At 25.1% G+C, this 27,648-nt stretch overlaps 1 protein-coding gene and 2 long non-coding RNA genes across 8 annotated transcripts in view; 2 read left to right on the forward strand and 1 right to left on the reverse strand.

Annotated features, from left to right (window-relative positions):
- Positions 1–22,727, reverse strand: LOC126898377 (glucose dehydrogenase [FAD, quinone]-like). 5 transcript variants are annotated; one of them, XM_050672371.1, is made up of 5 exons: positions 22,482–22,727; positions 7,813–7,931; positions 7,613–7,754; positions 2,756–2,884; positions 1–1,833 (listed from the first exon to the last, which is right to left on the reverse strand). In XM_050672371.1, the coding sequence occupies exons 2-5, from the start codon at positions 7,915–7,917 to the stop codon at positions 476–478; spliced, it is 1,734 nt and encodes a 577-aa protein (XP_050528328.1). In that variant the 5' UTR covers positions 7,918–7,931; positions 22,482–22,727; the 3' UTR covers positions 1–475. The 5 variants fall into 5 exon arrangements, with proteins under 5 accessions (XP_050528328.1, XP_050528305.1, XP_050528315.1 ...); XM_050672348.1 differs by having other exon boundaries at positions 7,813–8,051; XM_050672358.1 differs by lacking the exon at positions 22,482–22,727 and adding an exon at positions 14,473–14,557 and having other exon boundaries at positions 7,813–8,051.
- LOC126898650 (uncharacterized) overlaps positions 1–27,648 on the forward strand; it is a 114,561-nt gene that overhangs the window by 42,167 nt on the left and 44,746 nt on the right. The window lies entirely within an intron of this gene.
- On the forward strand, positions 19,296–23,986 carry LOC126898632 (uncharacterized). Of its 2 annotated transcripts, none has more exons than XR_007702326.1 (3): positions 19,296–19,653; positions 22,645–22,755; positions 23,408–23,986. It is a non-coding gene; the product is annotated as an uncharacterized LOC126898632 (long non-coding RNA). The 2 variants fall into 2 exon arrangements; XR_007702327.1 differs by having other exon boundaries at positions 23,459–23,986.

Here is a 27,648-nt window from a genome sequence, read left to right on the forward strand (position 1 = left end):
TTACATGTGAAAGAATATTGACTAAGAAATCCTGTTTTTAGGATTACTTTTATTGCGTTCAAAAGTGGCACTTATAATACTTGGTGAAAATCTCAAGATGTGTTTTGTTGAATTTGAGTGATCAATGTAACAAAATATTTTATGTGGACGTATTATGGTATGTGTAAGAGGGCAGTTGATTTTTGAGTAAGTAAAGATATTATTTTTTTTTAATTTTGAATTATTATATTTGAATTAATTTTAAATTATAAGAGTTGCCAGTTAGGTCTATTCCACATTATATAATATTCAGTATAAATAGTTGTATCAATTATTAAAAATAGTTAACTACATTATTATAGTTGTACTGATTAAATTTTAGTTAAAACAATTGCAATTTATTCAATTATTTACAATAAATCGATAATTTTTTAAGTGTGGTAATGTTAAACATTTTTCATCAGTCTTAAAATTTTAGTTTGACTTAATATTATATCTAAATAAGAATTCCCCAATCTTCTTTTATCATATCAGAGCCTTTTTCAGCTATCATTATTGTTGGCGCGTTAGTATGCGCAGATGGTATTTCTGGCATAATAGAAGCATCTATAACTCGTAGTCTTTCAATTCCTTGTACACGTAACCTTGGATCGACGACTGCAGTAGGGTCTTTCAGTGGTCCCATTTTACAAGTACCAGATAAGTGATATATTGTAAAAGTTAATTGCCTAGCCGCACATTTCCAATAATCATCAGAGTCGAATGCAAAGGACTCACACCCTGGTATTGGTATATCCCATAGCCTGGTACCAATACTTTGTAAAGCTTTGGTTTTAGTTAAATGTTGGCAAATTCTTACTCCAGCTATTATTATGTCTAAGTCTTTTTCATTCGAAAAGTAATTTGGTGTGATAGCAGGGTATCTAAAAGGATTACGGTCTTTTAGCTCTATAAATCCTTTACTTTTAGGCCGCAAAATCATTGGGAACACCATATATGCATCTTTATTTTCAGTTTTTTTAAATACTCGATCATATAAGTAATTAGAAATTCCAAAAGATCTTCTAACTGAGTCGTCTGAGCTAACAGCTCCATTAATAAATAATAATTCTAGATCAGGATGTCCTTTAGGATCTCTTGGTCGACTGAGATCGAAAAACGCAATTGCTTCAGTACCCCCGGGTATTGTTATTGGTCCCGTACGGTATTTCATAAAATCATAAAGAGAATTAGGATTATCTAAAATTCTCTGTGATTTAATGGAATTCGTGTCATTGACGATGAACGTCAATCCTCCTAAAGCTACGTGATCCATTAAATTACGTCCAACTGGTAAATCTCGTATTACTTTTATTCCTTTTGATACCAAGTGGTCTTTGGGCCCAATTCCAGATAGCATAAGCAGCTGTGGAGAATTGATAGCGCCTCCACAAATTATCACTTCTTTTCTGGCGTAAACTTTATATATTTTGTTTGACCTAGCATACTCAACGCCAATTGCTCGGCGTTTTGTTTTGTCAAAAATAATTCGGGTCACATGACTTTTTTTTCGAATATGTAAATTTTTTCGTTTTTTTAATGGATAAAGAAAGGCTACGTTAGTACTATATCTCATACCGTTTTTCATTGTAACTTGATGAAAATTAAATCCAATTTGACTTTCTCCATTTATATCTCTCACAGGATATCCTATTTCTCTCCCTGCTTTAACAAAGGCAGTTGCCACATTACTTCTGTATGGTATATCAGATACAGAGAGAAAACCTCCTTTTCTATGGAACTCATCATCTCGAAAAGTCATATTAGCATCTTCGGATTTGAGAAAATATTTTAAAACCTCATCTGAATTCCAACCTATAAAATTAAATAATAGCTAATCAAAGTATAGTTAATAAAATTGACCCATCACCCTTTAGAGCATGATAAGTTCGGGAAATACAATGATGTAAACTAGTAATTTATTTATTTTTGTATTATACTTATAAATCATAGAACTACTACTAATTAGAAATAATGAAGGGAATAGGAGTAAATTTTGCTTTTGGAATAATTCACCAAATTAAATTATTAATATTAAAATTAAATACGATCTACAGATTTGCATCAAAACATTTTTTATGATGGTGATTTTAATCACTGTCATATTATTTATACTTATCCCAACTATGTTAAGTCTATATTGTATTACTGTTTATTATTATTATTATTGTTTGTAAAATGGGAAATTAAAGGGATGCTTATCAGCCACGTATATGACTTGATAGTTTGACCTACATTATAAGCATAAACAATAATTATCGTATATTATAAGCTTTAATAAACCTTTATTTAACATATGTTTAAAGTTCAGAATATTAACATAAAAAGTTAACTAGGCATGTAAAAGTTGTTATTTGAAACTCCCTCTGTGGGCAGGTAAAGGGTCAAATGTTCGAAAACAATATAATTAATGAAAGATATAGTAAAAAAATTATTTTGTCTCGTCCATTTTTTAAAAATTTATGGTACTTTTAATATAAAAAAAAGTTTAAAAAATATAGAAATTTAAATATTTATAATATTTTATGGATTTCTTTCCTTTACGAGAAACGACAGAATTTTTTTCAAATTTTGATGATGATGTTTATATACACGCACAGTCATGAAGTTATAGAGATATTTCAAAACGATTTCAATACTTTTAAGGTTCATGATCCCAACATTATGTTAATATAATTTCATAATACATTGTGTACACATTTTTATTATGAATTTTATATTATTATTGTTTACTTACCAATATTTCCAGAATTGGCCCACGTATCATAATCATTTCTATGTCCTCTTGTATAAATCATATAGTTGAGCACACTTGATCCTCCCATTACTTTTCCTCTAGGAAAATTACATTGCCTATTTATATGTCCTAAAACATATTAATTTATGTATTTTATTAAGAAATAAACTTAAATATTTTAAAAAGTTAAATTACTAAATCAACTCTTTCAAACTCAATATTTCATTTTTAGAGTGTCTCAGAAAAAAATTCTTATTGATGTATTACTTTTTTTTTTATAATTATAAAATAGAATCAGGATAGTATTATTGGTAGATATACGAAAATAAACATAACAATTTAAATAAATCAAAATTTCAACTTTTAAATGCATTAGTTTTGCGAATGAATAATACTAATATTTTGAAAAAATATATAGTATATCATAAAAATTAATGACTAGTAGCTAATATTATTTTAAAATAAAATATTAATATTAAAAATACTTAGTTCAAAATGCCACGATAAATACCATAAATCGTATGTACGTATTTTAGAAACAATATTACATGTGGAATATCAGCACTTAACACATACTGATACTCCGATCGAAAAATATCTCTTATATACATCACTTGATCTTATCACCTAGCCGTATTTTAACAGTTTACTCGAGTTTAATAATGAATTTCGCATTCCTAGAACCCAATTTATTTATTTTTTCATAATTTTAAACATTTCTATTGCTTCCCTTATATTAAGTCTTTTGTAATTATTTACGTTTGGAATTTGGTAATCTTGAGGAAAAGTAGTAGGAAGAAAATTAAGCATTCATAAAATGCAATGTAATGTTTGTAATAAATGTTATGTAAGATAAACAAAAAGAAACATAGACTTCAGGGTTCAAGAGCACTTAATAATCATTATAAATCAAAAATTAGATAAATATTCTTTGGCTAAACATTTATAATAGACACATAATCAACTAATTAAAACTAATTTAAAACGTAAATAATTACAAGGAATTAATCATAAGATAGGCATCAAAAATGTTTAAAATAATGAGTAATTTAATGATAGGGGTCTAGGATATCGAATTTATTATTAAACTTATGTAAACTGGAAAAATGTGTCAATCTTGGTGACTAGATGTAAAAATCACTCGGTAATAATATCACTAGGTAATAAGGGGTATATAAAAGCGTATTTTTTATCCGAGGTGTCAGTATGTGTTGATAGTTGATGATTGTAATATTGTTCCTGTCAAAGTATTTTTTGTGACTTTATGAGTTAAGTATTTTGAATATTTTTAGTTTTAAATTACAATTTTTAATTTTATGTAAATAACATTTTTATAGTTAATTATTTTTTCTTTAGTTTAATAAATTAGTTGCTAAATGATACTAAATTTTAACATCTGATGTATGATTAAGTCAGTATATAACGAAATTAACTATAAGAGACTGTAACTGTAAAAAAATTGCAATTTTAAAAATCGGTAATTTTTGACATATTTTCAATTTTTTTACTAAAAACTGCTTTGAATTTTCGAAAATTAGATGAATAGAAACAATGTTTTTTTATAAATATATTAGATATTTACCAATTAGTTAGTATATTTTTTTTGTAAATCTGATCCTTCTCCCTTCCACAGGGGGGATTCAAAATGATAAATTTTTCAATTTAATTTTTGAAAATATTCCAAAATGCTAAATCTTTTATATATATCTTATATTATTGCTTTTGTAATATGAAAAAAAAAAAATTCAAATTTTATATTGTCTTTGTGATCAAGATAGCAACCGTATTTAAAAATATGCTATTTTTGTGTTAAAATTCTCGATTTCATATTTTTGATTTTATATTTCTATAACATTTTATATTAAAATACCTTACAAGGGTTTGCCATAGTAATGAATTAATCGATTTTTATAAAAGTTGTATAAATCTAACTTAGATTGAATATAAATTGAAACTTATTTTAAATATTTTGGCTCCTACGTTATAAGAAACGACTTTGAATTGCCAAACTAATTTAAATTTTATTCTTTACACAAATATATTTTTGATGTACGGTTGTTGAATCGGTCACACTTGTTTCACGCTTGGGGTACAACGTTCAAATCTGGGCGATGAATGTTTTTTTTGTATTTTTTTAAATTCTTTTTTAGGTGGAAAAATTTGTTTGATTTTTATCTCATTTAGATTGAATAACTGAAAATAGATTTTTTCCATCGCCTCTTTTTTTTACATGATTATTAATTTATAAAAACGAGTATTTACATTTAAAAATTGATTTTTATTTTTGATTTGTTTAAAATAATCCGAGCAAAATTTCGATTCAATATGTCATGTTTAACCTACTTTTTTGTTCCTTTAAAGTTGATTTTTATGAAAGTTTGTTTAAAAATGTTGAACTTTTAAGCTTTTGTTTAGTTAACTTTCAAGTTTAAAATTCAACATTTAAAATATCATTTAATACAAAGATAATGAAGATTTCAAAAATGGTTTTATTTAGATCGATATAGAGTCAGAAACTTATATAATTACTATTAACAGTAAATTTACGAAAAAAGCCCAAAATTTCGTTGAAACACTTATATATTTTGTATTTATATCTTAATAAATTATTTCAAAAGAAATATTAATAATTTCTATGTAACTCGTGGTTGGGTTTGGTGTTTCAATCGATGATAAAATTGAAATATTCAGAAATATATTTTTTATAGTTATATTCTATAGTAATTAGTAATAATTTCAAAAATTAGCGGTGATAGAAAAATCTAATTGTAGATTTGAAATTATCACGAAAAATTAATTAATGAAAGTATATTTTTAAATCCAATGAAAATTACTTGTAAAATCTTTAAATTATAATTAACAATAATTTTCTGAAAAGTGTTATATCAAGCCCTTCAATTTTTATATACGTTTGCCATAAAAGTAATAATTATTTAATAATTTTTTATAAAATCTCCGAAAATATTACAATACTAAATTATTAAGTATCAATCTTATACTATATTTAGTTTCTACAATAAATATTTTTTCATATTTAAATCAAGCATCATTAAATGTTTAATTAAACTTATTCATTTGTGAAGCCATTTTTTGGAAAATCTGATATTTCTTAATTTATTTCAAAATAAATAAAATTTCTAATAACAATGCCTCACTACTTGATCTTTTATTATTCAATTTAGGTAGTTGGGATAATGTTGAGGAAAAAGAAGATTAAGATTATACTTATAAATTAAAGAACTACTATTCTGAATATAATTAAATAAATAGGAATTAACTTTGTTTTTGTAATAATCCACCAATTCTTAAAATTAAACACCATCTACAGATTTGCATCGAAGCGTTACTTATGACAGTGATTAAAATCTCTAACTATGTCCCAACTATGCCACGTCCACACTGTGCCGCGACCTCCCATTGTGCTATCGTTTTATTTTTCTTGAATCTATATTTTTCTCTTAAATTTAATGTGAGTTCACGTTGAATTTGTATATCATATATGGCTTACGTCCTTATTGCAAACCTTATTACATTTTCATTTCTCTGCTCGACTAATATATTACTGTCCAATGTTTCTCTAAGTAGTGGATAATCAGTAGACCCAAAGGTTACAAAGATATTGCTAAAAAAATGATTTGTTGACACAAATTGTGCTCCAATAGCGTTAGCATAATTATATTATAACCCTTACTGTTTGTATAAAAATTTAGCTTTTCAAAATTATTTTCACCCTTTATAAAACATTTTTTTCCTAGTATATTTACATAGGCAAAATTTGAATAAAAAATTTAGGAGATCTAATTTAATATCTCCTCTTCTCAAAATATGTCTAGAAGTATATAAATTAACATATAATTTTCATTACTTGTGGCTGAATAATTCAAATTCTAAATTCTCACTATAGCCATCCCCAGATTGCGGTAGTTCAACAATGTTTAGCGAATATATTATCTAATTTATATAAATGTCATATTTGTGTGCAACCTATATTGCACTTATACCAAAATCTACGTTTGTATCGGTAACTTTATATTAATATCGCGTTAATTAGTGAAAATGTCATGTGATGCGATTCCTAGAGTTCCAGGTTTGAATTTCATAATGCTATTTTTTTATTTTTCAATATCTTTTGATGACCGTCTATTATTAAATAATAATCAAATTTTGATACATTAACAACTTTATTTAAAAAGAAATAAATTAGTGGCTCAATCTCTGGGTTGCTCATTAATATATCATACATTTTCAAAAATATATGAGATGATGTGCAATAAATATGATCATGAGTTCAACTTATAGAAACATATTATTCGGTCGATAATAACGTTTGAACCAGTATTTCAGAATTTTTAACAATTTAAAGTAATGACTAAAGATAAAGCGCATGTGTTGCTATTTTTAACATATTTATTGCATTTGTCAACACCACTTTTCATCCCGTCAAGATTTAAAAATGTTCATCATTTTTGAAATACTGGTTTAAAAGTCGTTTTCGATCCGTAATTTTCTCAATTAAATAATTTTTATTTTTAACCTAGTTAAATAGATATGTTTTCATATAATAAATTAATCTTACATTCATATAAAGTGTAAGAGATGAACATATTAAATATTTTATAATTTAAAGAAAACAAAAAAAAGTTATCAATATTGTTTTTGTTTTTTGATTAAATAAGTTGTCTTGAATCATAAAACATAAAAACATAAAAGAATTATCTTATATGTTATAGAAATCTTCTTATGAGAGCTATTTAAATTAGTCCCAAAAGTTAATCTTACTTTTAATATATTATATTAAGTTTATTATAATATATTAAATATTTTATGTTATTGGCTATAAAGTAAAATAAAATTTACCTAAGCAGTAATTATTTGATGGCATAGTTTGATATTTCCAATTGGCTTTAGTAAATTGTAATAAATTTGCCGCTAAAGGAATATCCATAACAAAATGTTCTTCTTCGCCAGCTTCGATCAATAATATTTTCCATGAAGGAATCTATTAATAAAATACAAAAATGATTTCTATAAGATTCTAATTGAAAAAAAATAATTACTTCTGTTAACCGATTAGCAACTACTGCGCCAGCAGATCCTGCACCAACTATGATAAAGTCATATTCGACATGTGTCACTGGCTCATCACGAAGGGCGCGATTCATAGCATTCACTCCATCTGCGAATAATTGAATTAATGCAGGAAAAAGGGGTGGGTATTCTGATGTTGTTATAGAACCACTAATTTTTTCAAAAGCCAAAAAAAGGCTAATTATGGTAAAAAACCACATTGAATATCCTAAACATAGATTAATCATATAAATAAACAATGTTAAAAATATTATTTGTATCAGTAATACTGGAGAAAATAGGGCTAGGAGCTTAGTACTCCAAAATAATTACGACACCCAGATTTATTTAACGTCCTTAAATTTTATGTTATCAAAAAATTATAATTTGTAATATAAAACATATATAAGCGTTTTTGATTACTAAAAAAAATATATATTAATTTTAAGATTAGTGCATTTCTAAATTGATTAAACTGATTTTGCAGCATAAAACTCTTGAATTTGTGTCTAAGTTTAGTATGTAAATATTTACAAAAATTTTCTGTATCTTATACTGTTATTTGCTTCATTCAAATTACAAGTCAAATAGCAAGAGTACCTCTTCCAAATAGTGTTGCATACTCAAGAGGTCGCTACAATGTAGTCAACCACTACTACTTTTATTCAACGCCAAATCTCACCTCTCTACCATCGATTACCATTGTAGTATTACGTTTTAATACATACAATAATAAAAATATATCACCAAATCAGTGTTCCTCCGTAGATAAGATGAATAAAAAAATAATACCCTTACACAAAATTTAACTACTCTCTTACGCATTCCATAAAATGCTCACGTAAAAGATTATATCATATTGACCAATCAAATACAACAAAAAATATCTCAAGAATCTCACCAGAGATCGCTAAACCATTTTTGCGGGCTATAAAAAGGCCATTTTTGTCTGGAAAGAGTATTATCATAATAACGTCATAATCAATGTTTAAATTGTCTATAAGTCTTTCCAAAGTGTTTCTCCACTTTTCGACTAGCCAGTCGAATGAGCCAGACAGCTCATCCATTTTTCCGAAAGGGAATAGCGCGGACAATCGAAGTGTAGGACACATAACTTAACATAACTTATTGTGCATAAATTCTATACTATAGTCGTATCTAACCTAGGCCATCCTTTAGGTGATTTAAAAAAAGTAGGTCACAAGATAACAATATTATTTGATATATCATGTTGGCATAGCCAGCTACGAAATGCAAATTATATTGGAGTCAAAATATTATACTAATTCATCAAGTATATATTTGGTCAGTGTCTCTACACTTTTCGATTAACCAAACAGAATGTTCGTCTTATCAGGACAATTAGAAGTAAGTGAAATGTTCATTTACATAATAAATCAATAGTAGTATCTTCATCGAAGGATATTTAGTAATAAACAATTAGAGTGACGTAGGTTGTCGAAAAAAAATTATGTAGAATAATTGTATAAAGAAATACGATATTCGTTACTCACACAAATGCATATATACATTTTTGTGCAGGGGCTATATAGTAATCTTTTGTCGATATTTCATCTTCACTTATATATCAAACGTGTTTATATAAGCATACATACCCCGAGATCCCATTCTATTTCATTCTATTATTGTCATTGACCAGTACCTCTAGTTACTCTTACTTTCTTTATACTAAACCACCACCACCTTTATTTTTCTTTATTACTTCCCACCCGCCCTTCGTTCCTTTCTTTTTGTTTATTACACCATGATTATCGTATCGTCGTCAAGTTACGCCACCTCGCTACCAATTGAACACTCGTTCCTCGGGTTCTGAACCCAATAATATAAAAGTTGTTTCACTATCAATATTAAAAAATCCAACATCAATCAAACTCATAACCACCTGTCTCGGAGTATCATTGGTTAAAAAACCTCTTTTGGAGGAGAACTTTATAGCTCTTAATATGCTTATAAAGCATTAAAAAAAAAAGTCAAATATTTCACCGTTATAAAAAATTAGCTTTATCAAAAAAAAATTTTTATTTCTATAAAACGCTTCCATGGTAGTTGAACCTATAACCTCTGTTGATGTACCTATTAATAATTAATATACTGTTAAAAATAAAGTATAAAATCCTCATTTTATATTTATACTTTTATATTTTCATTCAATTACCTTACAGTAATTTTTGTGCTAAATTTAAAGAACTAATAAACTAGGATAGATTTGAACACAAGAGATCTATAATAGTTTTGAAACTTGAAACCTATATTTCTGATTCTTATAAAATTATAACTAATTATCTTTAAGAAAACAACATAAAATTTCACTCCAACCAAGATAAAGTAGATAAACCATATAGAGTAGTAATTAGACATTTACACCATACTACGGACATTGATTTAAGTAAAAAGACATTATGACACCTTGGATTTTACATTAGAAATATAATGAATATCTAGAACAAAAATCTATTACTTATATTCTTTATTGATCTAGAAATAAATAAAAAGAATCCATATTTTTTAGATTATCTTCTCTATGAGTAAAAATCGAAGTTCCTCATGCTATAAAAGAAATACTAGATAAGAAAATAGTGTTTCCGCTGTCAGTTTTACGGTCACATCTGTTTATATTGCAACCACCCCATTAAATGTGTTTGTTGTGGCGTAATCTTCTCAATGTAAAAATGTAATACACCTGCTAAATTATCGAGAAAATAGTGTCCATAGAGATCTACTAACATTTCAAAAAACAAAATCAGCTAATAATAAAGTCACATCTAGCGATAACCAAATCATCTATCAAGATCCGCTTTTAGCTAATAGCAAAAACTTTCTTTCACTTGTATTAGTTACTTATAAGTCAAATTACAATGCTACAAGCGACCTATATTCTGGCCATAGACTATTTATCATTTATAATTGATTTTAAAGTAGCAATTAAAATTTTAATTTCACTTTTTACCACAGTCATTGAAAAGCTTTTACGAAAAAAAGGCAATAAACACAAACTCGGAAAATTATAATATAATGTTATGGAATGCCAATGTCCTAAGAAATACCCTTAATAAATTACTCTTATCTCGGAGTCTTATCTCAATTTAAAATACATAAGTACAAAATTCTACAAGCTAACCATTCTGACAACACAGCCCATGTCGGGGCTGCCTTAATTATTTTAAATATATTACAATGCTAGCCTGTACTACCAAAAATATTTACAAAACTTCAAGTCATAGCGTACAACATTAATAAAAGTTCCATACCATTAACTATAGTCTCATCTTACTTTCCACCAAGTCGACAATTTCTTTTAGAAAAATGATTATCATATATATTAACTCTTAACCACAATTTTATAATTGGATTTGAATATAATGATAAAAATTATTCTTGGGGTAGTCATATTACCAATATTAGAAGGCAAAGTTTTTTAAATATCATTGTCAGTCAACATGCAAGTATTATTTCTATAAGCTCCCCAACATATTGGCCATCTCACACTAACCGCTTCCTTGATATAATTGACTTTTTCTTTGTTAAAATATCTGCTCACCTCCAATGTAATGTAAAAAGTGTGAACGAACCAGCTTCATATTATATTTCAATCATTCTTAAAATCTAATCATCAGATGCTAACCATGCACGACATTAATCCGCTGAAACTGGAATATCCTTCATAAACTAATGAACAAAAACACTAATTTAAATATTAAATTTTATACGACAGATGATATGGACTGTGCTATCAACTTATTATCTAATAATATACATGATGCTGCCGATAAATAACTTTTCAAGTACAATCAAAACATAATAACACCAGTTATTTGCTGAACTAATTTAATTGATCGCTAAAAACGCATTGCAAGAAATACATGACAGAACTCCTATTATCCCCAAAACATAGATACAATTATTTTTTCAACAAAATAAAAAATCTACTTAAAAAACAAAAAATAGTTCAAAATATATAATAAATATCCATAAATATTTATTGCCGGTGGAGAGGGGCTAAGAATACTATCATGGCTCCTCTGTCTGTCATAAGAGGTAACTAATGAAATTGCGTCAAGTCAACAGCTGGTTTAAAATTTTGTGAAAAAGTATAAAGAGTCTTAGACAGAACTTATGCGTATTGTTTCATCTCGGATATACGCGGGAACAACAGGTGAAAAGAAATAAAGATGTTAGAGACAAAGAAGTCATGTGTACAGACCTATCCAACCATTTTAGTGTCAACCGTGTAGAGACATCATCACTAAAATCTACATTAGACTCATGTATATGAATGGGAGTAATAGATTACAAATTGATTATTTTTTGTGGAAGATATAGATTGTTCAGCGAGTGAAAGATTGCTAAGTTATCCGAGGTGACAGTGTAAATACACAATTGATGGTAATAGAGTTGTGTTGTAATGGGAAGAGAGTATATAAAATCAAAAAGAATACAGGAGAAGAATCGAGTATCCGGTAGTGGAAATTTAAAGGAGAAAGAAGAAAGAGTTTTTAAAGACGGTAACAGAGAGAACGGTGTGAAATGTAGAGAAAGACATAAATTATGTATGGAATAGATTTGCAATTTGTGTAAGGAGGACTATAGCAAAGGAGATTATTAGTGAGAGTAGGAATAAAAAAAAACGTAGGAGAAAAATAGGTTGTTGGAACCGCTTGTTGAAAATTAAAAAGGGAAAAAGAAAAGGTATTAAGAATAAGTAGGAGAAAGACAGAGTATATAGAATACAAGTTTGACAAAGAAGAAAACGAGGTAGATGAAATGAGGAGATTAATGATGTTAAGCAAGGACATGATAGGAGAGGTTAAAAGTTTTAAGTATTTAGGGCCAGTTGAGCAAAAGAACCGTGGCATTGACGAGATTGTAAAACACATGATTAAGTGTGGGTAGGTGAAGTAGAGAGAAGCGTCTGATGTGTTATGCGATAAGATAATTCCAATGAGGCTAAAAGGTAAATTATATAAGACTGTAGTGAGATCAGCTATGATGTATGGTTCAGAGTGTTGGGCGGTAGACATGAAAATTGCGGGTTGTTCCGCTGTCGCAAATTCTTTAAATTAGTTTTATTGTGCGTGAGCTGTCGGCGAGCGGAGTCGAGTCGTCTGATGTACTGTTAAATTGTTTAAACAAGAGTTATATATCTGTATTATTACTAATTTAAAATAAGCTTTTAACTGAGTAAACCACGCTTTATTAATCAATAAACAGCAGGATTTTGACTTTGATGATTCCCTATTATCATTATTTAACTCATTCTTATGTCGACGGACCTAATTTTATTAAATATACAAATTATGTATTAATCACTATAAACGTGATTTCTATAATTTCTAAAATCTATATCAGCCCTTGATTATATTAATTTCTTTTAAGGTAGTTTTTTGGTGTAAATATTTTGGAATACCTTGAAAATTAAGCATTAGTAAGTTGATTACTTATATGAAGTTTATAACATTATTGAGTTAAAATGTATTTATAAGATAAATAAAAAATAATAATGAATTATGGTTGTTATTACCCCTTTATATAGACTGATATTAACAAGGAGCGATTTAGATATTTATCTACTCGGATATTTTATTTTAAATCAGTAATTATGTTAATACAGCATTTTGAAATTTGTTAAATTTTTATTTTTTTTTACAATTTTCCTATGGTATCAAAAGTTAGTCCATCTTATGTGTAATGTACGAAAGTAATCACTGTCTTATTATGTTATTTACTGGTAAATTCTTTTCAATGAATAATAATAAAGTTTAACGCGCTTATTACAGAAATGATTATCTCTAATCTTTATTACACAAGTTAGAAACATTATCGTATGTTAACTACAAGTGTTTGATAGTTGGCCAAGTTAAAAGTGATAACAATTATTTATTTGCGTGATTCTATCATTGATATCATATTATTATAGGATATTCATTGTTAGAATATTTGATAATAAATGTACTTATTCACTATTATTCCACGTTTAAATTTATGAAACATAAACCTATTCAATTAAAAATTCAACTTGTTTTAGATAACGTTTTTAAAATTTATTTAATAAACTTAATTTTACTACTACTTGTTTTTTCATATCAATTACAAACCTTTTTTTTCAAACTTACTGACTTCCTCACACTTATTTATAGAAGCAGATGTTAATGTTACCTTTCTTAAAATTTATTCGTTAGGACATCTGAGTTATGTATCTGAGGAAGGTTAGATTAATAAATCTTTCCCTTAGTGGTACTATTCAATGCAAATCAAATAATAAAGACCATAAATAGAATATCTTTGAGTAGGGTTTGGGTCTTCATGCATTTGTTAAGTTTATTTTAGTTATCCCAAGTACATCAAAGATAAATGTTTTTCTTAATGCTAATCAATTTATATTTATTAGGATTTTAGTTTTGGAGTGATGTGGAATTATCACTCTTCCCTAGAACAAAAAAAGTCTCTGGGGTACTGTATATATCTATGTAAAAATTTTATAGAATTGGGTGTCTCAAAAATGGTCTGAACAAATTTTATAATTGTGTAACATGCTGGACCCTACTTATAAGTAAATGCTCTCACCGTGTAATCCTTTGATATTTAAAAAAAATTTTAATATTTATACATAATATAGAAATATTTACACTCACTGATTTAATTTCGTAAAAAAATATCACATAGTTTGTAATTTAAAATGTGCATCGTTATACATTGACATAATAAACACAAATAAAAGTGTACACAGCGGGTAGATGAGCTGACATAATAGTGTTATTTAAGCAACAGTACATAGATATTCCACATTTCATCACTAGTATTTATTATTGGTCATTGCCTTTATTTCTAAAAATCATTTTTATATCTCATAGCGTATGAGAATAGTTTGGCAAAATACCTCGTCAAGGCATTATGTTTTATAATATATGACCATAATATTGTGATAGACTATAATAAACACTTACAAACCATGAAATCTTCAAGAACAATAATAATGATAAAGTAACGAAATTCGATAAAAGCAATTTGAAATATAAATTTGATATAATAATCAAAAATCGACCTCTTATCTATTGATATCATGTAAATCACGATTTATCGACCAATAAAATTTGAATATTATGAAATTTTAACAACACACTTTATCGGACTATTTTATAATATATTCCATTAGTTTTAAAAATAGGTGATAGTTTAAGCTAAAAATAAACTATTCGGTCGCATAAAAAATATTGGATAGTTTAAATTATTTGAAAATGTCCATCGATATACTTCAAAAATATCAATTTCTAAAAGACACCACTGAAATTTCCAATTTTTTTTTGACTTTTTGAAAACTGCTATCAGCTTTGGAAATATAGCAACAGAATTTATTTGCTATTTTTAAAATCATATCATTGAATCATATAAAGTATGTAAATTGTGTATTTTATTCTTAAATTTTGATTTTGAAAAAAAATCATGTCTCTAAATCAAAGTTTATAAAATAACTCTCTCTAAAATTTTTTTCTGGATTTGTGTCTGTATATTAATATGATTTATAGTATTATATAAATTATAATTTCATTCATAATATGAATATCAAATATTATTTATTTAAAATATTATAATTTCTATTGTCTCAATAAATATTACTATTGTAGAGTAAAGAGTATGCAAAAATTTCTCATATTTTGCATATTTTAAGTGCTTAAGAAAACATGCATCTATACAAATAATATTAAGCTTTTATCATATCTTAAAAAAAACTCAATCATATGTAATGTGCACTTGTCAAATAAATATAAGTTTTATTATATATCAAGCAAATTTTTTAGTCAATAAAAAAAAATATTATGAGTGGCCACACAGAGAACTTGGACACCAAATTTCTGAATATGTCTACTGACAGGTATTATGCCTCGTTACATATAGTTTTGATTAGAGTAGTGGCAAAATTCTTTTTTTTAGATAGTTCTTATAATTAATATTATTAACTTTTTTATGATTACTTAATTACAAAATTAATATCAACTCATTTTTTCTTATTTATTATGGATTATAATACTTGACTTTGCATACTGTTAAATTTTATGAAAGATAGAATTTGTGAAAATTAAATTGTTTTAGTTGTTCTTAAAAACAAGTAATTTATTTGCATAGTTTGTATTGTATGAAATCACACGTTTGTGTGATTTTACATGTTTTGTTGAGACTAAAAACAAGTTTTTGTTGTTTAAGAGCCAGACAAAACAAAACTTATACTTATATACATTATTTAACAGCTTCATTATTTAGTTTTCATAAATATGATAATTTTATAACAATTTTGTCGATAAATTAACTAAGTTTTTCAGTTGGGGTAATTATTTAAATGATCATTCCAACGATAGTACGATTGAAATTATTGAAATTATTATTTTATTGTTCAATTATCAAGTAATTTTTCAATTTAGTATCAATTATATTAATTATGAAATTTTGGAAGTGAAACTTCTTTACATAGGTCTGAAAAAAAAGATTATCGCGCCTTACGGTCGGCATCACATTCGACCGTCATGTTAGGCCGTCACAGACGTATTCTATTGTTTTATTAGGTATATGTCAAGATCTGATATTGTTGATGAACGTATGAAAAACATGTAAAAATCAAACGATACCTCAAATCATGGTGCTAATGAAAAAACAAAAAAAAAGATGGTAAGATGTTTTACACACATTGATACATTTTTTAAGTGAAACTTCTTTACGGAGCATCCGTAAAAAACGAAGAGTATCGCGCACCACGGTCGACCGTCACATTGGGTCATCATGGATGCATTGTATTGTTCTATTATACGTTCATCGAATAATAAAATTTTGGCTGTCAACCTAATAGAACAATAGAATCCGTTCGTCGTAAAAGGGATGGTCTGTGATGGTCGACCTCGATGCGCGATAATCCAGTCAAATGGATCGTTTTGTTCGATGAAAGCATGAGTTTAACGTGTAAGTTTGATAAATGTGTACGTTTGATAAACGTTTACGTTCCACTGTTTGCAATTTATTGTAATAATATAAATAATTATTAATATACAGGTGTTCAGTAAGCAAGGAAACAGATAAATTGTTATAAACAACGAGAACAATAGAAACCCGTTTCTTTATTTACTGAACACTCTATATAGAGTATTTTGAATTTTAAATTCATACAACTTGATTTTAAAGTTAAAATTTATATATTAATTGACATATTACTTTTTAATAATTGTAATTTATTACTAATACATATAAATGTATAATTTTTTAATTAAATTTACTTGATGTGAATTCTAAAAAATAAAAATTCACAATTGCATACATTTTAAATTAATTTATACACTTTAAATAAAACACCAATAATGAAAATGACAGATATTATGGTCAGTATGTATCAGACACCACCAATAAAAAAATTACAAGAATAATCTTGTGGGCACTTTGGGGATCGAACTTGGGACCCCGTACTCCTAAACATACATTTCTATCCATTAAGCCAGGCTGACCCCTAATACATAATTATTATAAATAGTAAATACATTTATTTATATTTTAATTTATATAATCATAAAATAAGATAATATAAAATGTTATTTATTTCTTATATTATTATTCTTATTAAAAAAATTAAATTTAGATAGTATTTATTACTTATATTAATCATTTATTCTCATTTATTTCTTTTTTGTTTATTTTTATTAATAATGAAACAAGTAAATTGTTAATATAAAACAATTATTAAAATAATGATTAAATATAATTTATCATACTATGTTTCATATAAATTAATATAGAAAATATTTATTGTAAACAAATGATTAACTTATAATGAACCAATTAATTAATCGAAAGAAAAATATACTAATTATTTTGTTATTTGTTTCTTATAGTTCAATGTTTCTCTCAATTTTTTAATCATAGGGTTTTCTTTACGTCCATCCTCTATCCTTTATACCTTGTAAGGGTGTCAACTTTAATTTTCAAATAGCAGCATCCCTAATAACTAGTCTAATATAATTATCTAATAGTATATTAATCTAATTAAGAAAATTACTGGTCAATAACAATTTTTAGACCAGTATTTTGAATGTTATTGACAACTTAAAGTAATGACTATAGGTCATGTATATAGTGGTTACTGTTATTTATATAATTATATATATCCGGTCGTACACTTCCTCTCCTATAGATATAAATATGTGATACTTGATAATTGAATCACTCTGCATATTTTTTTTATTTATTCTTCATTATTTTTAGAAGTAAATAAATAATTTGTATAAGTAATAAATATTATACATAATTAATTAATTAATTATTTTATATATATAATTAACTAAATTTATAGTAATTAAATTTATTTATATAATAAATAATTAAATATAAATAATGTAATAGCAATAATTTTTATAAGTAATATATAGAGTGGCCCAGTATTCACTAACAACTTAAATAACTTTTGATGTAGTTAATATTATAATTATATAGTTATTTACTGATTTTTTTTTTTATTAACAGTTATATTTTAGGTCTATAATTATATCTCAATAATTTATATTTTTACATTTTTTAAAAATATTTATTATTTTTAAATTTTAAATAAAATGTAAAAAAAAATTCTAAGATAGCTATTTTGCAGTGTAGATTTTAAGATAAAATTATGGTAAGAAATATCTTATTATATTCAGTAGTAAATTTTAATTTTCATGTGTTATTTTACGGTATTAAACATTAAAACACGCGTTGAGACAAGGATAGAAGAAAAGTAAGATAAGTAGTTTTATCTCATTATAGATAAAACTACTAATTAAATAATAGGTATTGTTCGTATTTTATTTGAATTAATGCCGGCCATTAGAATGTTAATAATTTTCATGGAAAAATCTATACTCGTATCATATTTAGTGTAAAAAGATGGTGTTTACTTCTGTCCTTTTTTATATAACAGAGCGAGCGTTTGATAACGTAGAATAACTACAGGAAAATTTAATATGTTACAGAAAAGTAACTACCAAACATTAATCAAAATTTTTTTCACCAAATAATTTTTTTAAATCTATTCTAAAAAATGGCTATTTTGAAATTTTTTTAAATATTTTTCGTAAATTTTTAAAATTTAATTTTTTTTTAAATGGTTTCTATTTTATAAATTGATTATGTGTGGATAAATTAGTGAATGCCTCTTTTCAAATTTAATTTGAATAATCAAGAGTGTAGAACCAAGATAATGAATATTAGATTGTCTGAAGTAATAATACAATGTTGTTATGAGGATATTGTTAAGAAAATAGATAATATTATTTTTTTAATTGAATTATAATATTGAAATACTTGATAATATTTATGCGTAATTAATTATAATAATTTAATTGATAGTTTTGCTACAACATTGTCTCGTAAGCAAATTTTTATAATTAGATTTTTTTTAAATGAGACTGTATATATCACATAATATTAAATTATTGTAGAATCAGCTTATTTTAGTATATATATTTTTTTAGGTTAGCTAAATACTTTTTAATTTAATATTAAATTATTGATGAAAATTAAAAATTAAATTGAAATGATTTTCAAGTTTTAAATATAGTAGTCAAAATGGCTAGAGATTGAAAAAAAACATCCAGTTCATACAACTTAGTTAAAAAAAATCAAGGCCATTGAGTAAACTATGCAAACGTATGTTTATATTCGAAAGAATACTTCGTAAGCACAATTAAGTGGGAACAAAAACAAAAAAGGTAACAGGTAAAATTAACTTATAATTAATGAATGATATTTTTTAACTGTTACGGGATCAGTAATTACAATTGTGGGATAAATAATAAACTCTAAAAAATGTAAGTATGCCTATAAATCAATAAACATTTTAAAAGTATTTAATAACAATGATCTAGGTATGATATAATATCACATCTATATATTTTTAATTTTGGCAATATTTATCAATATTGGTTTTTATAGATATTGTATCAAATTATCTATGTATTTGATCAACACTAATTTTTAATATTTATGAAAATAAATATTGTACTTGGCGTCAGATTAAATTATTTGTTAGTCCTTATTAAAAAAAAATCTTGTAGATCATGTCTTTTCGAATCCATTAAAATCTAGGCAATGACATAGTGTATACAAATAAAAAAGGTAAGACTTTCTCTCTCTCGTTGGGCCTAAGTTTGGTTGGGTTTCTAAAATATGGCTTTCATTGCATTTTATAGTAATTGAAAGTCTAATTTTTTAATTAATATGAATTTTACAAAAAGTTAAGAAGTATACGTATTGAATAAATTGGGATGAATACAGTAAAAATGAGGTTAATTATAATGATTAATTTATCTTTTTTTTTTAATATACAACAAATACTATTCAAATAAAAAATCATGTATTTAGATTAAAGTTAAAAATGGTTAACGTTTTCAACATTAATTTATATTTTATCATACATAATTAAACTACATTATTAATAATACACACTAATTTAATTAATGTACACTCGTGTAAATTGAAGTATCTATTTATCGTTTTTGAACATTTACTTAGTACAATTATATACAGTAGTTAATTAAATTCTTATTTAGTTTATTTTATTATTTTGATATTTAATTTAGTTTTAGAAAATGTAATCTTTTATTCTAATATTTTTTTAATGAAAAACATCAGTTATTAAAGAAATGATGAATTTCTTTTATTGATAATATTTGTTTTATTAAAATTATTGTCGAAAATTAGCGAGAATGTATTATCAATTTTTGTGAGAAACAAAATTATTCAAAAAATTAATATGTATTGTTGTTGATATTATTAAATGAATAGTATCGATTTTATTAAGTGTATTTAGCACTAGATGTTAAAAAGTCTTTTGAGCATTTCCTTAAAGTTTTATATAAACAAACGTGCAAAATGGACAAAGTTATCAATATTGTATTTGGCATTTAAACCTACTTGTGTTAGAAGTTAAATTCACGTATCATTTTTTAATTTTACATTTCCTTGTATAATTAGTATAGGAATAATTATACTAAATGTAAATATTACTCATTATTGTAGTAATAACATTTTTTTTTAAATTAGTGAAGTATATTTACACTTTATTGTTCTTAAAAATTGTTATTTTCCATATTATGACAGTTTCAGTTATAATCACAAACGTATTTAAATATTTGATGTTGTGGTGACTAGGTTACTTTTATAAAGGTATAGTAATGGGCAGCTTTATCCTTCTAATACTCTTCGTACCATAATTTTATGTCAATGGTAATTGTTAATAGTGGCAAGTTTTGGAAATAAATGATCAAAATTTATTTGAAAATTGTAGGTAATAATTTTTAGAAAAATATTGTAATGGTTGCAAAAAAGAGTAATTAAAGCTGGTGTATAGTTTCAGTCTACTTATATTAAGATGCATTATTTTAATTTTGCCCCTATCATATTATTTAAATACTATTATTAATAATATTTATCTTAGTAGGTAGACATAATATTTTATAAATAGTACATTATAAAATTCTACATTTTTTTTTGCTATTGTTAAGTGACTACATAATACATTTTTTTGCATAAAAATAAAAATTACAAATTTTTTAAAATTTTAGCTCAAAGAAAGATAATGAAATGTATATTATAGATTAAAAAAACATTATATTCTAGTATCTAGATGTGTCAATGTGAATGTTTTTATCTTCAATGGAAAAGTATTCTGTAACAAAATTCTAATACTCAAAAGGTAGCTAACGTATGATGGTTTTGTTATTAAATAATGGTTTTTATAAATAATATAATATGATGTTGTAAATGTAGTATATTAATTGTATTTTTAATATTAGGGGAGTTAGAGCACTTAAAGCTGTTAAAATCGATATGTATATAATGTGATTATTTTGTTTGTAAAATATTAATTGTTTTTTATAATTCGTACCATTTACATAACTTGAATAAATATTCTGCGTGCGAGTTTTATTGTCATATTATAGGGGCTTAATATATTTTTGAGCGGAATTTAATCACCTAACTCCCATGTAAATTATCTTCATAATTTTTAGTAAACATATTAGTTTTAATGCTTTAATTTTAACATTAATTTTTTTTATTGTATAATGAGAAAATTTCCAGTGTTGTGTTTTAATAGTATTTTTAAAATTATGGTAATGCAAATGTTTATCTAAGTGTAAAAATAGGATAAGTAGAAAAATTTTTTGTTAGAAAAATAATGTTTGACTCATAAATATGAACTAATAAAATCTGAATAAAAGTATGCAAAAATGCCAACTAGTTCTATTTAAATATAACTAGTTGAGTTATTGGAAAAAGAGTGTATTGTCTTTATCAATTTTGTTTTTCGTAATATTCAAAATATTAAATGTTCTATTGTAAAAACAAATAAAATATGATTCTCTATATGTTTCAATTTTTAATATACCTTTCTTGATAACTCATTAGTATTTTGTCAGTCTTTGTTTTAATTCAAATAATTTATAGTCTTATCCAAGTCAACTATATATTTTGTATTCATTAAATTAAATTTACTGAAATTTTGTAAACTAAAACTGTATTAAAAAAATATTTCTATGTCTAATGTCATATTAATTTAGATGTATATAAAAAAGATAAATGTAGTTTTAAATTATCAAATAGTAAAGTTAAGCTTATAAAGCATTTTTTTATTTACCTGTTTTTTTGTACGTTTTATTTTAAAGAATGTCACTTTACAAAATTTAATTGACTGAATTCATTGAAAACCTGATGTCGTTTCCACATAAATTTAAAAAAACAAAAAAACTAAAAATAAAATAAACTTTAAAAAAAAAAATTAATTTTGTATGCTCTTATAGAAGACCAAGAAAGACACTACTACGTGCGATTGTTTTAGCTATGTCCATTACGCTCATTGACATTGAGTTATCTACCACCAAAATACTAGATAGTTCTTCCACATTTAATAAGTAAGTACTTTTAAGTAATTGGAATATGGCACGTCATGTCAGTATATATATAAAAATGTGAATTCAAACGTCAATAAAAAAATCGATGTATATTGTAAATTTTCTAAAGAGCAGTTTTTTTAACTGAGTACGATTTTACTTTTTTATTTCCTAAATAAAAAAAAATGAATAGTTAACAATAAATTCAATACTGTTTGATAATAATGCAACAGTATTTTAAGTAGCTTAATAAATTCAAAAAATTCAAATAAATTTCAATATTTTGATTACTCTTGTCTAAAAAGATGAATTTTGTTTGTGCCTTCGTTATAACTTGCGTAACCCTAGAAAATGAATAACATTAGATTTTTTATACATTGAGAACCGTAGCAACCATACATCGTGTCCGGGGTATAATTTCAAAATGATCCTTTTAGTTTCGTCACAAAGTCAAAGACATAAATTGAGGGAAAAGCCTTGGGCTCCATATTAGTTTTTAGTATTGTTCATAAAATTAATTTTAAGATAAATGCTTTTTTAAAATAAAATATTATTTTTAACAATTTGATATTGTCAAAATAATTAAAAATTACTTGTTTTTAAAAGATACTAATTTTAAAGATATATTTTCTTTGTAAAAAAATGTTAAGAAAATATTTTTAATTTATGAGAGTTAGATACAATTTGGGTTCCATTGTCGTATTGATCAGTAGTATCATTTCAGTGGAAGATGAGAAATTTTATGGTCAGACAGAAATAAAAAAACATATCAATACTTTCTCAGTTTCGCGTCAAAATTAAAACTTCAACAATGTAAGTCAAGAGTCTGGTAAAATAATGTATCTGTAAATTATATGCATTTATAAATTATGTTATATTAATCCGAACATATCATCAGTCAGTACAGTTTTTTATTAATTGATTTGAACATTTATTAATTCATATTTCCCGATGTTATATATATTTTTTTATGGTAGTGGGGTTAATTCCCTCTAAAACAAAAAAAATTTTCTGCGTTACTATATAGTCATTCAATAAAGTTGCACAATCTTGAGACCTTTGAATGAAGTCCTAAGAAAGTTTATAAATATACATAACTCACAGTTTTAAGATATATTATTGATCCAATGATCAAAAGAGGTAACAGTCTTCTTTGATAAATATTAATTAAATTACAGGATAAATATAGTAATGCAAGGGTTTTGATGTTTATCAATGATTCATACTTGATGTATAAAGCATTTATAAAATGATGTCCTTTTTTGATAATTATTAATTTTTAAGAGTTTTCCTATAATTATGGTTATTGAATTAATAAAATTATGATGTCAACAGTTCAAACAAAAATTGTTGATTTTTTGATGTACTTAAAAATGTGGAGCATGGTTATATCTGTTTCCATCATCTTATTCTTTAATAATTTTAAATATTAATTTTTCGTTTGAATTATGAACCTTGACATACTGTTTCTCAAATACATGTACGTCTTCATGATGACTAAAAATTGATATTGTACTTTATTATTTAACCACACGCAACATTCTTTTGAGGTTCAAATATGTAGTCTGTAGGTATGAGTTGGACAAGAATAGATATCTGTATTCAATATGACAAATACTAGCTGACTAATGAAAATATTTTATAAAGTATTTCACTCAATCGGTGTTCTATTTTATGAGTACAAAATTTTAAGTACAATTTATTGAACATAATCTAACATAATGTTTAATATTCGAATATTTAAAATTCATAATAAAACTAGTTATTACATTTATTAGTTTTAAATAGATCTATCAATTCTTGTTCTTTTTCAATGAAAAAAAATCTGTTAATCATTAATATTAAACAGAAAAATTAAAAATTTTTTCCTATTAAAACATATTTGTTTTCTATCATTGAAAGTTTTTGGATATGTGGTATCTTAGCGAAATTAAATAATTTTTTTGTGATGTAAGATATCAATGAAATTCAACTATAAAGAAAAGAAAAGTACTAGCCTTTAAATTAAAATAGTATCTTTGATAGAACAATAATAAAAAGTATATTATTATTTAAAATATTTATGTATCAATTACGTAATATATTGGGGTCATTGCGTGGTCGATTGTTTCAATTATAGAGATTAGAGAATAATTTTAAAACGTTTAAGAACGTGAAATGATTCATCAATGAATAATTTAATGACAACAGAGTGATATAACCGTTCATTTTTAATTCAATAACTATTATACTACAGGATATAGTGTCCCATTATTAAAATTCTTACAAAGTTTTTTGATAAATCGAAAGAAAAATTTAAAAAAAAACATATTACTGCATGATTGGTTTTAGATTCGATTCGAAGCTGAGAAAGTATTAATTTTACTATGATGTGTTTATTTGTTTTTTATTTATCTATTTTTTTTTGTGTCTGTCACTACTTTTTCTGGGATCTCACTGGACCGTTTTATTCAACGATACGTCAAAAGATCACAAATCGTATTTAGTGGAAGACAAGTTAAAATAAATAAAAAGTGGCTGTTGTAAGACGTAATGAACCTATCAATTGCTGATTGGTACTAATATTAAGCAGTAAGTCTGTATAACAGTAAGATATACAACATGTTGTATGATTTAAACATTGTGTAGTAGTTATAGTAGTAGAAGTGTTAGTAATTTGAGTCATCAAATGGATTTCCCCTTTTAAATATTTTTACACTATAACTTTTTCATTAACTTGGTAGATCTATTAAAGATTGTATAATACATCTAAAATTTCTTAGGAGTAGGTGGTTTTTCCCATAGTTTTTTACATAGTATATGTATTGAATTTCAAGTTTTTATGATGAATACTTTCTTTGAGAGATTTAATTAAAGCTTAAGGGTGTTAACTTTTCCCAGCCTCCCTTACTACTCGAGTTTTTATAGATATACGTATCATACCTGGATTATACTTATTTGATTTTTAATGTATTCCAAGAAAAATAAAAAAAACTGTATTTTTTTTATGAAACAATGTTTTTTATTATAACATAAATAAAAATTGAAGGTTATATAAAATGAATAATAATAATAATAATAACATAAATTAGAACTTTTTAGTTATTTTACTAATTAGACTGTATATATATCAAGCACTGGATTTAATAAGTGTACTTACTTGTCGTAAGGTGCATTGGTACTTGTAATTTGTATTGGATTTGGACTAGAAAATTGATATGCCGTGTAAAAGATGTTGTCGCTAATCCAGAAGGTAATGAAAATCGTTACGGTTAGTTTTTATTAGTATATCTTACTAAAATTGGTTATAATGAAATATATAATGGAAAAAGTACACTTAACAAATATTGTGATCTAGTTTTTGTAACAAAATATTCAAAAATTAACCCTTTTGAATATTATTTTGATTTTTGAATCTTTTGAATTAAAAAGAATAACTTAAAATAATTTATTAATAATTTACATAGAGTCAAAAATTACAATTTTGTTTAAAGATATAAATGTAGAATTTTAAAAAATTTAAACATATTGATAGAATATTTTATTTTTATGTTACTGTACATACATTAAAGCAAGAAAAAAAATTATCGAGTTTCCTTGTATAAAATGTAATTTAGAATAATAATATGATGGTAAATGTATATAGTTTAAAAAATGTCATAATATAAGGATAGTGACATAAATGAAAGATTTTATTAGGTAATATAAATTTATACAAGGCCAGCATGGTAAAAAACTTTCATTGTATGTATTATTTAGCAGTAGTTTACTATACGCCCACGAATACAAATGAAAAAAAACGTATTGTTTTAAATTTATTACCTAAATAAAATTTTTTTTAATTTGTCTAACAATCACTACTTATAATTTGCTTTACCTATTTATAATTTTACTACCTAGTTTTTTACATAAATTTATTGTTTTCTTTAGTGCAATAAATGATTGTGATCATAGGAAGTATTGCGGCTAGGAATATAAAAAAATCCAGCACAGGGGGGTCGCGGCAAAGTGGTGTCATGGCATAGTTGGGTCAAGTATAATGATATCTGTCAGTGATTAAAATCACTATCATAAAAAACGCTTCGATGCAAATCTTTAGATAGTGATTAATTTTAAAAATTGGTGGATTATTACAAAAACTACATGATCTGCTATTTCCTTATTTATATCCTGATCAAGATAAAGTATGTCAAATGAAAGAGGGATATAAATATTATTGCTCATAAAAAAAAGTATTGATACATACAGTTTTCAAAAAGTTATATCATTTTAAAGTTAAAAACCCAGCACAGGTGGGTAGCGGCATAGTGGTGACGTGGCATAGTTGGATCAAGTATAATGATATCTGACAGTGATTAAAATCACTTTAAAAAAAAAACACTTCGATGCAAATCTTTAGATAGTGTTTAATTTTAAAAAATTGGTGGATTATTTCAAAAGCTACATAATCTGCTAGTTCCTTATTGATATCCTGATTAAGATAAAGTATGTCGAATGAAAAAGGGATTATTAAAAAATAGTATTTCTCATAGAAAAATTATGTTGATCTATAAACTTTTCAATAAGTTATAGCATTATAATGTTAAAAATGTAAAAAATAAAATCGAGAATTTTCATACAATAATAACATCCTAATTAGTAGTTCTTTGATTTTAAAATATAATATATGAATAAATACTAATTATAATTATTAAATTTAGTATGAAAATAAAAAGTAAAAAAAATTTAATAAGTTTAATTTCTTATGTCTTATGACCTTTATTCTATGTCAATTAAATTATATAATATTCATGAAAGTCAATATATTCTCCTAATAAGATATTTTAAAATAAAATAAAATATAAAACCTAGAATTTTAATAGAAAAATAGCATATTTTTGAATACGGTAGCCATTTGCGCATAGAAGATAGGTCGTCGGGACAAATTTTTTTTTT

Source organism: Daktulosphaira vitifoliae, unplaced genomic scaffold (assembly GCF_025091365.1).
Source record: "Daktulosphaira vitifoliae isolate Bord-2020 unplaced genomic scaffold, ASM2509136v1 Scaffold_1, whole genome shotgun sequence".
NCBI classification, from domain to species: domain Eukaryota; kingdom Metazoa; phylum Arthropoda; class Insecta; order Hemiptera; family Phylloxeridae; genus Daktulosphaira; species Daktulosphaira vitifoliae.